Consider the following 12918-nt stretch of genomic DNA (forward strand, 5'->3'; position numbering starts at 1 on the left):
GCGTTGCCAGGGTGGCAAATCGACCGTGGGAAAGTTTATGTGCCGAGAATTTCAGATTTCTGTGACCTTGCACTTTGACGATTTCACTATAGTAGCTATACTCTAAGCAGCATGGCAGAACCACCAGCCAAGCGCTTCAAGGTGAGCTCACACTAGGCTCAACTAATGATCAGTACGCTTCGTACAATGAAAAACTTCGAGACATCTCCGTCACCAAAGGCAAAAGCAAGGCGGTCGAATGGGCAGATGCAGAATTCAAAGAGGAGGATGGGCACTCGGTAAGCCAGAACTATGGCACAGCTGATGTAGACCCCCTTCACATCTGAGCTCACCCGTCTTGGCCTGCATGACCTCACTCTGCCCTATCAACAGCTCTCCCGACAGCTCCAACCCCTCACCTCGACCCTGCCCATCACCCTCCTCAACCTCCAGCCCATCTGCGACATCTTCCATGCCTTCTTCACCAATCTCAAAGACGGCCAGGACCACGTCAACTCTGGTCTCGAATCGGCCCTATCCCTCGTCCAAGCCCTCTACGCGACTTGCCTAGGCGAGGCCACCCCGTACCTCCCCGCCATCGCCAAGCTCCTCCTCCGGACCGGCAAACTCAGAGCGTTGGAACCTCGGCTCATCGAAAAGAGCTTCTTGACACTCTCGGAAGCTCTCCGCCACGTCGCCGCTACGCTGCTCAAGCCAGAGTCCGACGCTATCCTCAGGCAGACCTGGTCAGAACTCACTCCGTACCTTCGGCCGCGGGAAAACAAGCGATATGTCCGGCGTTGTGTGGCGGACGCATGGGTCGCCATCATCCGCAAGGCCAGAGGAGACGGCCTCAAGCGGTTGACGGGAATCATGCTCGAGGAGGAGCATCAGGGGATGGAGGCGGTATGGGCGCATAGTGTCAAGGGGGCACCCAAGCAACTGCATTCCAGGGCGATGCCCATCCTGGACGCTCTGCTGGACGATGCTCGGCAGGAGGACACGATGGCTCTGGTCATGACGTCGGTCTGCCACCACTGTGCCTCAGTCAACCTCCTCCCGGTCGTCCAAAACCTGCTCGACCGTCTCGACAAACAATCATCTCAGATCTTGCCCCTCCTCTCGACACTGCTATTCATCCGAAAAGGAAAGCGGTACCCCGAATCGCTTCTCAAACCAACCATGCTCAAACTGCTCGAATTACCTATTCATGGGGCTTACCTCCGCACCGTCGTCGCGGTCCTCATGGCGAGTAAGCTCGAGCAGTGGCTGAGTCCGGGCGTCGTGCTGATTGAAAAAATATGGAAACGTCTAGTAAGTCAAGCATTTGCCGAGCTGATCTAGTCCCATCGCGAGGCTTTCGAGTTTGCCGACGCACTCGTTCTGCTCAAATGGCCTGGTGTGGAGCAATTCCTTCTTCCGCATATCGCAAGGTAGGTTTGTCTCAAACGTTGCTGATTAGATCCACCACCGAGGCTATCAACAAAGACCCCCTCTCCACCGTCATCCTCCTCAATACCCTTCGCACCACCGGCTACCTGAGCACCGGGCTCTCGAACGTACAAGGCGGACGTTGGCGCTCGACCATGACCAGCAACATTGCTGCTGTGCTCGAGAGGGTCACTCTCACGACGGTCGAAGACAAGCGCCTGCTCGGTCAAGTGCTGCAACTCGTGCACGCACTGGGCGACTTGGCCGTATTCGAGACACACCTCGAGCGCATCATTCGACTGGCCCTTCGGCTGACCCCGGCGGATTGGCAGGATGGAGTGTGGAATGACGGGCATATCTTGGCGGCGGTGCTCGGATGTGTCAATGCCATATCGCACACGCCTATCGGCGAGCGATTACGAGTAGTTGTGTGGAATGTCACCTCACTGGAGGAGCTGGTTGATGGATGGTCGTGGAACAGAGAGGTTATGCAGCAGGTGGCAGCGATGGAGGGCAAGCAGTGAGTCCACACCCGGCACCGCTGATATCAGCACCCTGAACGCGGCCAAGCTCGAAGCCAATCTGCTCTCGGCCGACTCATCCCTTCGAAGATCTTCGCTGGAGATCTTGTCTGCTACCTCGGCCGACAAGGAGGTCTGGGACACCTGCCTCCAGGTTGAGAATGCGGAAATGACACTACGCAATTCGCGCGAAAAGCCAACGCAGATTGCCCGACTCGGCCGGCTCTTGCTCGCTCTTCCGCTCGAGCTCGAGCAGGTGACGTTCAGACTCGCTTTACGATACCTCCTCGTCCAGCTCAAGGTCAATTACCGACCTAGTTACCCCGAGACCATCAAATGGTTTGGCCAACTCGCGTCAAATCGGGACGAAGCCATCTGGGAGCTGGTCTGGGCAGAGCTGCAGCAAACCCACGCTGCTCCCGTCATGTCCATCCCAGACTTTGCCGCGGTCACTCCCGCGTGGGCCCAGTCCAAACCCTCGCGCGAGCGTGAAGTGGAGGATGAAGAGGACGAGGCCGAGTTTCGCTGTCCGAATCTGGAACGTCAAAACAAGGTGGTCACCAAGGCGCTGGCGGGTGGGATGGATGCCGAAACATTGGACGAGGGGGAGATCTCGGTGAGTTTGACTTGCGGCATGGCTAATGTCAGTCGCAAATCAGCCAAGATCGGCTCGACGTCCTCAACTATGAAGCCCAACTCTTACTGGTCCTCGGCGACGTGGTCTCTCTCGCTGAAAAGCATACTCGGGTCCTCATCCCCATGTTCTTTGAAGTGGCGGGCCATGAATCCGAAGAGGACGGTGCGACTTTATCCACTCGGGCCCGACAACAGCGCACGGCCAACTTTCTCGGGCTCCTCGCCAAGTTTGTCAACCCCAAAGCTGCGTTCCGGTCGGACGAGCTGCGCCAAATCTACCTGGACATTCTCGCCAAGGGGGACAACCACCTCCAAAAGCTCTCGCTGGATTGCTTGTTGACCTACAAGTCGCCGGCACTAGTGTCCTACCAGGCAAACTTCAAAGCCCTGCTGGAAGAGACCAAATTCCGGGACGAGCTCGTCCACTTTCAGCTCGGCCAGGACGCAGGAATCATTGACCCTCAGCACCGCTCCGAGGCCATTCCCGTCGTCATCCGCCTCATGTATGGCATCATCACCGCTCGGCGGGGCCGAACGAGCGCTCACGGACTGGCGGGTCGGAAACAAGCGGTCCTTACGTCCATGTCGGGCTGCTCGTCGGACGAGCTCGCCACTCTGGTCGATCTCATGCTCGAGCCCTTCAGCTCGGAGCATGCCGCCGGTCGACAGCAGTTGGGTTTCCTCAGCTTGCTGCACGACGTCCTGCGGTACCTCGGACCACAGACCGAGGAGCACTGGCCGAGGATGCTCAAAACGACCATTGCGCTGGTTGGGCATGCTCAGGCGATCGTCGGCAAGGAGGTGGACGAGGTCGAAGACGAGCCCGAGGAGGATGCCACTGGCACGGCGCCTCTTCGGCACATTCGGTCGACCGGTATCAAGCGGATCGTCCAGTTCCTCCGCTCCCGGGTCGACTTTGACTTTGGCGAATACCTACCCTCCATCTTTGCCGCGGCCATCTCTCCACGGCTGGACAAGCTGGAGATTGAGAATACGCAAGCTCCATCCGGTACGCTGGAGCTCATCGCAGCCATCGCAGCGTCCTCACACACTGCGCCCAGCTTGAATGCTCTGGACGAGCGCACCCTCCCAAAAACCTTTGCCTGCCTTGTCGCGGTCAAGGTCAAACCCGCCGTCATTGCTCGGGTCTTTGACATTATCGAATCCCTTCCGGTGGAGGGCACAGCCATTGCGCCCAACATGCGGCCTCTCCTGGAGAGCATCATCCAGCTCGTGCCAAATCTCAAATCGGGCAATGACGACCTCATGCGGCGCCTGCTGGGGATACTCTCTAGCCTCTCCACCATCGTCGCTGACGGGCAACAAGCGCAGCAACTCGCTACCCTTCTCAGCCCGATGCTTCGCCTCCCCTCCAAGCAGCTTTCCGAAAAGGCCAAGCTCAACATCCTCCGCACCCTTCAACGGCTCTTTGCCATCTCGCCGGAATTTGCGGATCCCCAATCCACCTTTTTCAGCCAAAATTATGAGCAAATCTGCAACTTGTTGCAAATCCTATTCTTCCCCTCCTCCCGACGCGCCCTCATCACCCTGCTCGACGTTTTTGCCGAGGTGGACGGCTCGGTCAAGGAGGTCATCCGTGTCACTGGCGAAATCAATGCCTACTCGTCGCGGAGGCTGGAGGAGCCCGACTTTGACCGGCGTCTTACGGCCTTTGGGGAGATCCTCCAGGTCGACCCTCCCTCGACACGGCGTCAATGGATTCCTCTCCTGCGGAGCTGCCTCTTCTTCATCCGCGACCCGGACGAGCTGTCCATCCGGACCAGCGCGTCCAGCGTCATCCAGCGGTTCCTCACGGTCGTCGGCGACTCGACCGAGGGCGAGCTCGTGGAGACATTCCTCTACGTCGTCCTACCCAGTCTCAAGCAGGCCTTGCGGTCAAAGCTGGAGCTGGTCCGGAACGAAACACTGTCGGTGCTCTCGCACGCGGTCAAAACATGCACGGGGATCCCAGTTCTGGTAGATCTCCAACCGCTACTCGGCGGCGGGGACGAGGAGGTCAACTTTTTCACCAACATGACCCATATCCAGGTGCATCGGCGCACTCGGGCAATCCACCGGCTTCGGGATCTCTGCGCGGAAGGCCAAATCAGCGAATCCGCCGTATCGACCATCTTTATTCCCCTCCTGGAGCACAATATCACCGGAGCTACCGAGGTGACGGACCATCATCTCACCAATGAGGCTATCCTCGCCATCGGAACACTGTCGGGTGTTCTAAAGTGGTCCCGCTACAATGCCACCATCATGCGGTACCTTCGGCTCGGATCGGGAAGATCGGCCCAGCAGAAATTCTACATTCGTACGGTGTCGTCCATCATCGACAACTTTAGATTTGACCTCAAGTCGCAAGCGGTGGTGGAGGTGGGGCCGGACGACGAGGGAGAGGAAGACGCCGTGGCCCTGCCTGAACGGGCGGTGATCACGCAGGTCGTCCTGACGCGCTTGCTCCCGGCGCTGAGCAAGTTTGTCGATCACAAGGACGACACCGATGATAATATCCGCATCCCGGTCGCACTTGGCATCGTCAAAATCGCTAGCGCCCTTCCCAGCGAGTTATCTGGTAATGAGGTTTTACGCATCATCACCACGGCCAGCCAGATCCTGCGGAGTAAGGATCAAGACACGCGAGACCTCGCCCGGGACACGATCTGCAAAATCGCAATCTACCTTGGGCCAGATTGGCTCGTTCGCGTGCTCAAGGAGCTGCGGGATGCGCTCCAGCGGGGGCCGCAGAAGCACGTCCTGGCGGTGACTACCCATGCCATCCTGGTACAGGCGTCCGAAGCAGAGTTTAGCAATATGGATACTGCGGTGCAAGATGCAGTCGAGGTCTCAGCCGAGGTGGTCTGGGGGGAGTCTGGGCGGGACGTCGAGGCGGATGGGTTCAAGACCAAGATGAGGGAGGTCAAGGGAGCCATGACGAGGGGGTACGACACCTTCCAGCTGGTGTCACGGCTGGCCTCGCCTAGCAAAGTGTCGACTATCCTGGCGCCGCTGCGGGATGTCATGCACGCGTCGCAGTCGGTCAAGACAATGCTGCAAGTCGACGAGGCGCTGCGTCGGATCGCCCTCGGTCTCAACGCCAACACCCAACTCGACGCCAAGGACCTGCTCAACCTGTGCTTTTCCCTGGTCAGCGGCAACTCGGCGTATCACAAATCCAAGCCAAAGACCAAGGCGGCGCGGGGCGACCGCTTCTCGGTGCAAATGAAGCGGAACGACAACAAGGTGGAGGATTATTACCCTCTCAATGCGCCCAAATTCGTCGCGTTCGGTCTCGACCTCTTTGTCACCGCATTCCGGCGGGGCAAATTTGACTTTGAGGATGTCGATATCCTTGGTCGGCTGGGCCCATTGGTCAACGCCATCGGCAATACCCTCTACTCTACCCACAGCAACGTCCCTCTTCTTGGCCTCAAAGCCACAGCGGCCATCGCTCGCTGCCCCCTCCCTCAATTGGACGAAGCCCTCCCCGTCTACATTACCAACATCTTTCGCATCCTCAAATTGAGCGGTTCGGCCGAGTCGGACCTCGCACAGACGGCGCTAAAGACATTGGCGGTGATTTTGCGGGACTGCAAAACGGCGTCAGTCTCGGAGCATCAGCTCAAATATGTTCTCGAGATCATCACTCCGGATCTCGAGGATGCGGATCGACAAGGGGCCATCTTTGCTGTCCTTCGCGCCATCGTTGGGCGCAACTTTGTTGTCCCTGAAGTCTACGACATGATGGACCGCATCTCCTCGATCATGGTCACCAGTCAGTCCACCAACGTCCAGGAGCAGTGCCGGTCGGTCCTCATCCAATTCCTCCTCGACTATCCCCAAGGCGCTGGTCGGCTCAAGAGCCAGATGACGTTCCTCGCGCAGAACCTCGACTACATCTACCAGTCGGGACGGATCTCGGTCATGGAGCTGCTTTCCGCGGTATTCAGCAAGTTCTCGGATGACATTGTTACCGAGTACGCGGATCTCTTCTTTGTTGCACTGGTCATGGTGCTGGCGAATGATGATTCGGAAAAGTGCCGGACTATGGCGGGAGCGCTGGTCAAGCAGCTGGTCGAGCGGGTGGACGATCGCCACCGCGAGCGGATTGTGGGGATATTGAAGAGCTGGGTGGAACGGCGAGCAGAGCACGTTTCGTTGGGCGGCGCGGCGTTGAGCGTATTCGGGCTGCTCGCAGGTGGGGGTGAGGCAGGGGTGGTCGATGCGGCGTTGGAGATTGTTGCGCCGATCGTGGAAGAGTGCGCTTCGGTCTTGGCTTCGGCCGAGGACGCTACCGCGGATAACAAGCTCGACCACCAGCTCCCTCACCAAGCCCTCGTCACACTCGCTAAAATCATCCGGGTCCGCGACGATGTCACCGCCGACCTGCCCTGGTCGGGCATCATCGATATGCTCCTGTTCCCTCACGACTGGGTCCGCTTCGATACGGCCCGTGTCATCACCACGGTCCTCACCAAGCCGGATGGTCTCGAGCTGTTCAGCGACGACCAATTGCTGGATATCGCTAGGAAGAGCTGCTTGCTGCTGAAGGGCGGAAAGGATGCGGATGGAGAGGAAATGGTGGTGGATGCGAAGCTGGCGGATGAGGTTGTCAAGCTCTTGTGGAACGTTGCCAAGCACTGGGCGGTAAGTCTATCCCTCAAGATTGAGACCAAGCTAATCTTCAGACACAAGAGAATATCGAGGAAGACAGCAAGCAACCGCTGCCGTGGCTCATGTCGCGTACATCTTTCCTGGCTCGTCGACTCATCATTGATCGGCCATCCTCGCACATTGCCTACCTCCAGACCGAGTGGACCCGCCCGGTGACGTCGATCTTCCGGTTTTTTGCGGGGGTGTATGAGATCCTCAGCGAACAGCAGGCCAAGCAGTTCTCCAGGCATGTACTGGCTCCAGTCTACCGGGTACTTGACGATGGTGGGGATCTAGCCAACATGGAGGATGATCAAGCTATAGGTGAGCTATACCCAGGACCGACTGACCACAGACGATCTTCGCCTCCTCGCTACAGAAGTACGAGACTTTGTGCAAACCAAGATCGGCCCTAGTGACTTTTCGCAAGTCTGGGAGAGTCTGCGCAAGAAGGTTAGGGAGACCAGGGAGGGTCGGCGAGAGGAGAAGAATAGAATGGTGAGTTGTGTCATAGTCATCGCTGACGGTAGGCTGTTGCAAACCCGCAAGCTTGGGCGGATCGCAAGGGAAAGAGGGGGGAGATGAAGAAGGAGTCCAAAAAGCGGAAGGTTAGGGCGTTTGCGTGAGTCTCATTGCAGATGACATGGTCTTGGCTGATCCGGTAGGGATGCAAAGCAGCGAGAGCGGCCCGTCAAACGGCGAGTATGATTACACCTTGCATAGATATCGGATTATAAACACCTGTATGTAACAGTCAGAGCAGATACAAAATCGTGAACGTCATCAAGCGGTACAGCATGCTCAGCGAGGAGCGTCATCGGGATAGTAGGCACGCCGCAGGTGGCGGAACTTTTTGAGTGATATCAGGGCGAGTACCTCTGAGGGTTAGCTGGATCATGGACATGACCTGCCCTTCTTGACGTGCTCGGCTAGATCAAGTTGTTTCTTGATGACCGCCAGATCCGTATTCTTTGCGTTCTCTGTCGGATCAGCGAGCATTTCGGCAGTAGCTCACTCTCAAAGGTCCGCCGCAAGCGCTTGTTGAAACCGTACGCTGGGTCCGGGCTGCCATGTCAGCTGGAAGACCTTGAGACGCGAGAGTACGCACTAGTCACGGCCGAGTCGATGTAGCTTGAAGTCAGCTTCATATAAGAGCAAGTGCGATCCCGCTCACCTCCTTGTATAGCTTGATCGCCCTCAATCTCATAGCTTCGGCTGTCTCAGGCATCGCACCTGACGCAGGGGATGGAGAGGGCATCGTCGATGCAGCTCGCAGTGGTGAGCGAGCCACGACGGACAGGATCCTCGAGCCAGTCGCAGGTCTCATTGCGGATATTGGTAGCATATCCTATTGACTGGGTGTACGCTAAGTGGGAAGGGTAGCTGATAGCTTGGCTGATAGTGAGGAAGAAGATCACAATCAATCACAGTCAGTCCTCGGGAGAGCCGGACCGAGCTTGGCACTAACTGTATCCGATCCCTCCAGTTTAGCTTCGGCTAAATCCGTTGCGGTCCAAATGTTGTCAACGCTCGAGTTGCGATCGCCATCCTGCACCATTCATCCATCTCGCCAGTCTCCCATACAAGACAGAAACCCAATCCCGACCACACGCAGCGATGGTATCGTTCCTCGGATTCGGCTCATCAGCCCCCCCATCGTTAGTCGTCCCTGGGAAGTCGAAACGTCCTGCTGATTAATCAGATCCTCTTCCTCCACCGCCACTTCCCGATCCTCCTCACCTGACGCATCAATAGCCCACGCCGCTACAAAGGAGGTCAACCCATTGAATCCCAAAGGGCTCAAGCCGTGAGTCGATCACTGTTGAGCGTCGGCTGATCAGGAAGATGTTGCGCCTGTCCCGAGACAAAAGCGGTTCGCGATGACTGCTTCTTGAAGAACTCGCCAGAAGAAGCAGACGGAAAGTGTCGGGACGTGGTGGAAGCACACAAGGCGTGCATGCGGAGTTTCGGGTTCAAGGTATAAATATAGTTGTAAATGCACCACTCATCTAGCTTTCCTCACCCTCACCACCGCTACGTCCCATCCACCTCCCCGCCTCGTCTTCCAGCGCCAGCCATACCACAGCATCCCAGGACCCGCTATGTTGACCAGAAAGAGGGCGGCCGCAAAAATGAGGGTCGCAGGTGCGAGGAGCGTCGAGGGGAAGAGGGAGACGGCGGCCAATATTGTGGATAAGGTGAGGACCAGAGAGTAGGCCTTGCCCGCCTCCTGGACGTCAGCTATGATGAATAGAGACTCACCCTGATGCCTTTGGCTATATTTGGCCAGCCAGCAAAGAGGGCGACGGCGAGCAGGACTAGGGAGAATACCTCTGCCGTGGATGACAGCCGCGAAGCCAGTACAATTGAAGCTGAGAGGGCGGATGTAAGCGATAGTGAAGAGGTCAGACTGCTTGTTAGCTGGGCAGGTGTTTAGCTCACCTCTTCTCTTGGACCTCTTCCAATTGGGTAGCTGCGCTGATACTACCTCGTCGCTTGGCTTCTCTTCGCTGCAGAACGAGCCGCCTAATTCTGGCATCGGTACCGGTAGAAAAGTCTGCCAAGAGGAGGTGAACAAAGAAGAGACCGCCAGCGAGTGGCCAGATCGAGTCGGAGGTTGTTGCGCTGGTCAACGTGCCCAGCACAGGGGATAGTAGCGACAGGAGTAGGGGAGGAAGCATGAGGGGCCGGAGCGGAGTCGAAGGGGGGAGTAGGCTCGCAACACGGTCAGCTCCACATGCTGGCGGGCTCACCTGTGGAGGAAGCTTTCCTGGCAGTGCCCCAGCCAACGTGTCGAATCATGTAAGCTCCGAGGCCCCCAAGGACACATGTCCATCCGATCTCTCCGGCACCTAGTTCACCGACCATGAGACCATAGAACACCGCTAAGAATAAGGCTGTTACGCCTAGATGCTGGCTTATAGGTAGAGCAGTGATCACAAGCGCAGTGAAGCTCGGGCGCGCACGCACAGCTAGAGATCAGCCGAGTCACGCGAAGGTACTGACGCAGGTCTTTGAGTTCCGCAAGGAACGACGGCGGGACGTAGTTGTCGGGAAAAGGCTGTCGCCGCCAGAGCACCTTCTCCCAGGTGGTCTTGGACGCTCCTGAGGTGTGCGAGGCATCGCATAGCTCCATTGCTGGTCATACCATATTAGGGTGTAAAGTATTGTGGCTAATGCAAATATGCAAATGACGAGTTGAATTTGTTGACAACTCCACATTCCTCAATTGTCTTACTTTCATCGTCGGCATGATGGACGGCCCTAATGCTACGCCTGGCCCTTCTCGTCCACGACAGCAGGCGGAGCGCAACTCGCTGGGGCTTGATGGGCACTATGAGGAAGAGGATCGGGCTGAGCGCTTGCGGGAGATGGAGGTATGTGCAGGAAGTTCTCGGCTGATTCAGGTATCGACATTAGAGGAAGAGCTATTCGATACGCCTCGCCGCAATCAGCTTCAGACATCACAGACACCGGATCTTTCAAAGCTCTCTTCTTTTGGACGCGATCGTCCGCATATACCTCGCGTCCGGTCTACTGTCCCCCCTTCGCTCGCTGCCCTGGATCTGCCATCTTCGGCGTCGGCCTCGGATATATTTGGATCGGTCGTACCTCCCCCTTTAACGCGGCACACTACCTACTCTTCGCTTCCTCCATCCCCCAGATTGGCAGATGAGGGCAGCGAGCTGTATGCGCGACTCGGCAAGCGGGGATTGGGGATCAGCGAGTTGGAGAGCAAGCTGGGACAGCTGATGGATGATGGGGTTGACGTGGATGAGGTGTTTTGGCCGGCAAGAAGTCGCCGGGGGACGATGGAGCAGACGGAAAGGCCAGTATTGGAGGCTAGGGAGGAGACTGTGGCAGAGCCAAGCTTATGGGATCTGCTGAAGGACGAGGCTGGGGCGGAAGGATGGGAGGGATGGGCGGTGGACGGCAAGTGGGAGAGGATACAGAACTTTCTGGCTGTACCATTGGCTGTAGAACGGGTGAGTTGGGGGTCTGGCATAGCTGATTCAGGTAACGCTGTATGGCGCTCTACTATGCCTCGACGGGTTCCTCTACAACTTTACCATCCTGCCTATCCGAGCTCTCTTTGCGCTTGTGCGCATCACGAGGTGTCTCATGCGGGGATCCTCCATCTTTCCAATCTCGCCTGCGCACCTTCATTCGCTCCTGCGGATGCTGCTCATCCTGGTCCCCACGGTCATCCTGCTATTCGCTACGGATGCCAGCAAGATGTATCACACTGTCCGCGGACAAGACACTATCAAGCTCTATGTCATTTTTAACGCTCTCGAGGTGAGTCTAGAACTGGACGAGCTGATAAGATCGCCGATCGACTATGTTGCGCGTTTGGACAAGACGTACTGGATACGCTCTTTGCGCGAGACACCCTGGCGCCAGGGGTGGGCTCTAGGCGGCGAAAGGCGAGGCCATTCTTCTTCTTTGCCTTGTCACTAGGCTATGTCAGTGAGTTCTCGCGCTTTCAACGCTGATATCAGTGGCGCACACCCTTATATACTTTTACATGCTGGTCTCGCTCAACGTCGCCATCAACTCTTACGACTACACGCTGTTATCACTGTTGATCAGTAACCAGTTTGTCGAGATCAAGGGATGTAAGTCGCGGCAAGGTAAAGCTGATGATAGCCGTATTCAAGAAGTTTGACAAGGAGAATCTCTTCCAGATTCTCTGCGCCGATATCGTCGAGCGATTCCAGCTCAGTTTGATGCTTACCGTCATCTCGCTTCGGAATATCCTGGAGATGTCGGGTTCAGAGATTGCACTTCTACCAAAGAGCTTCATCAGGGGGAAAGGGCTGTTGGACTCGATACTTTCAGTGAGTCACACATTCGCGTTGGCTGATGTAGCCCGTCTTTTTTGTGGTTGTGTCTGAAATGGCGGTCGACTGGCTCAAGCACGCCTTTATCACCAAGTTCAACCACATTCGAGCGTCCGTATATGGCCGTTTTGCCGATGTGCTCGCCAAGGACGTCCTGGCTGCGGGAAACCTCGGCGAAAAGCGCAAGGGTCGCAACGTGAGTTTGGCATCAACTCTGCTGAGATCAGCATCCTCTTCTGCTGGACCAATCTCCTTTGGTAGCACGTCGACTCGGTTTCGCCTCGATACCGCTTGCCTGTTTGGTCATTCGCGTGGGCGTACAGGCGCTCGGCATGCTGACGGCCTCGTCATATCACTCGGACGAAGCGGCCAACGTCACCATCGCGAGGTTGGCCTGGCGGGCGGTCAAGTGGTTGGCGGGATTAGGTGTTGGTCTGAGCGCTTGGGGATGGTACGTCTTTGCGCGAGTGAGCTGACTCTAGTCTGGTCGCTTTGAAGGTGCTGCTCGGTTTGCTGCTGCTCAGCTACTCGGCAACGCGTCAGGCTGGAATGGAGCAGAGAGAGGCTGAAGATGTGGTCAACGATATGGGCCGGTCAGCGGTCGGAGAGTCCAAGGAAGAGAGGGTGAGTACTGTGTCAACACGACTGACTATCAGGACTACCGAAAGCACACGAGCGAGTACCTGTCTCGAGCAGGGGATGAGCTTCCAGACTATCCAGCTCCCTCAGCCTTCTTCTCCGGCACGTCAAGGCCTCCTGCCGAAGCCAAAGCGGATGGTCGGAAAAGGTGGAAACTCGAGGATGTTGAGAGATGGACAATGGTGAAGCGGATCTGGTGAATACTAGTA

The 12918-nt window shown here is 57.0% G+C and overlaps 3 protein-coding genes across 3 annotated transcripts; 2 read left to right on the plus strand and 1 right to left on the minus strand.

The window, feature by feature from the left end:
- Window positions 1-111: 111 nt before the first annotated feature.
- MKK02DRAFT_40601 (armadillo-type protein) lies at window positions 112-7934 on the plus strand (the record flags this gene model as incomplete). The annotated part of the gene is made up of 11 exons (XM_053091172.1): window positions 112-141; window positions 174-278; window positions 310-1293; window positions 1324-1412; window positions 1442-1930; window positions 1962-2547; window positions 2580-7220; window positions 7262-7550; window positions 7582-7724; window positions 7757-7848; window positions 7892-7934. The coding sequence occupies 11 exons, from the start codon at window positions 112-114 to the stop codon at window positions 7932-7934; spliced, it is 7491 nt and encodes a 2496-aa protein (XP_052942075.1).
- A 280-nt stretch (window positions 7935-8214) lies between these two features.
- On the minus strand, window positions 8215-10362 carry MKK02DRAFT_30150 (phosphatidylinositol N-acetylglucosaminyltransferase-domain-containing protein; the record flags this gene model as incomplete). Its single annotated transcript, XM_053087983.1, has 9 exons — window positions 8215-8291; window positions 8335-8357; window positions 8460-8581; window positions 8695-8775; window positions 9250-9456; window positions 9489-9636; window positions 9669-9957; window positions 9980-10198; window positions 10233-10362. 9 exons carry the CDS (start codon window positions 10360-10362, stop codon window positions 8215-8217), a joined length of 1296 nt encoding a protein of 431 aa, XP_052942076.1.
- A 118-nt stretch (window positions 10363-10480) lies between these two features.
- On the plus strand, window positions 10481-12909 carry MKK02DRAFT_40604 (eukaryotic membrane protein family-domain-containing protein; the record flags this gene model as incomplete). Its single annotated transcript, XM_053091173.1, has 10 exons — window positions 10481-10603; window positions 10634-11212; window positions 11244-11525; window positions 11555-11696; window positions 11729-11845; window positions 11877-12067; window positions 12099-12266; window positions 12298-12521; window positions 12553-12694; window positions 12727-12909. 10 exons carry the CDS (start codon window positions 10481-10483, stop codon window positions 12907-12909), a joined length of 2151 nt encoding a protein of 716 aa, XP_052942077.1.
- Window positions 12910-12918: the final 9 nt, after the last annotated feature.

The sequence above is a fragment of the Dioszegia hungarica genome (genome assembly GCF_025882075.1).
Source record: "Dioszegia hungarica strain PDD-24b-2 chromosome Unknown MKK02contig_25, whole genome shotgun sequence".
In the NCBI taxonomy this organism is placed as follows: domain Eukaryota; kingdom Fungi; phylum Basidiomycota; class Tremellomycetes; order Tremellales; family Bulleribasidiaceae; genus Dioszegia; species Dioszegia hungarica.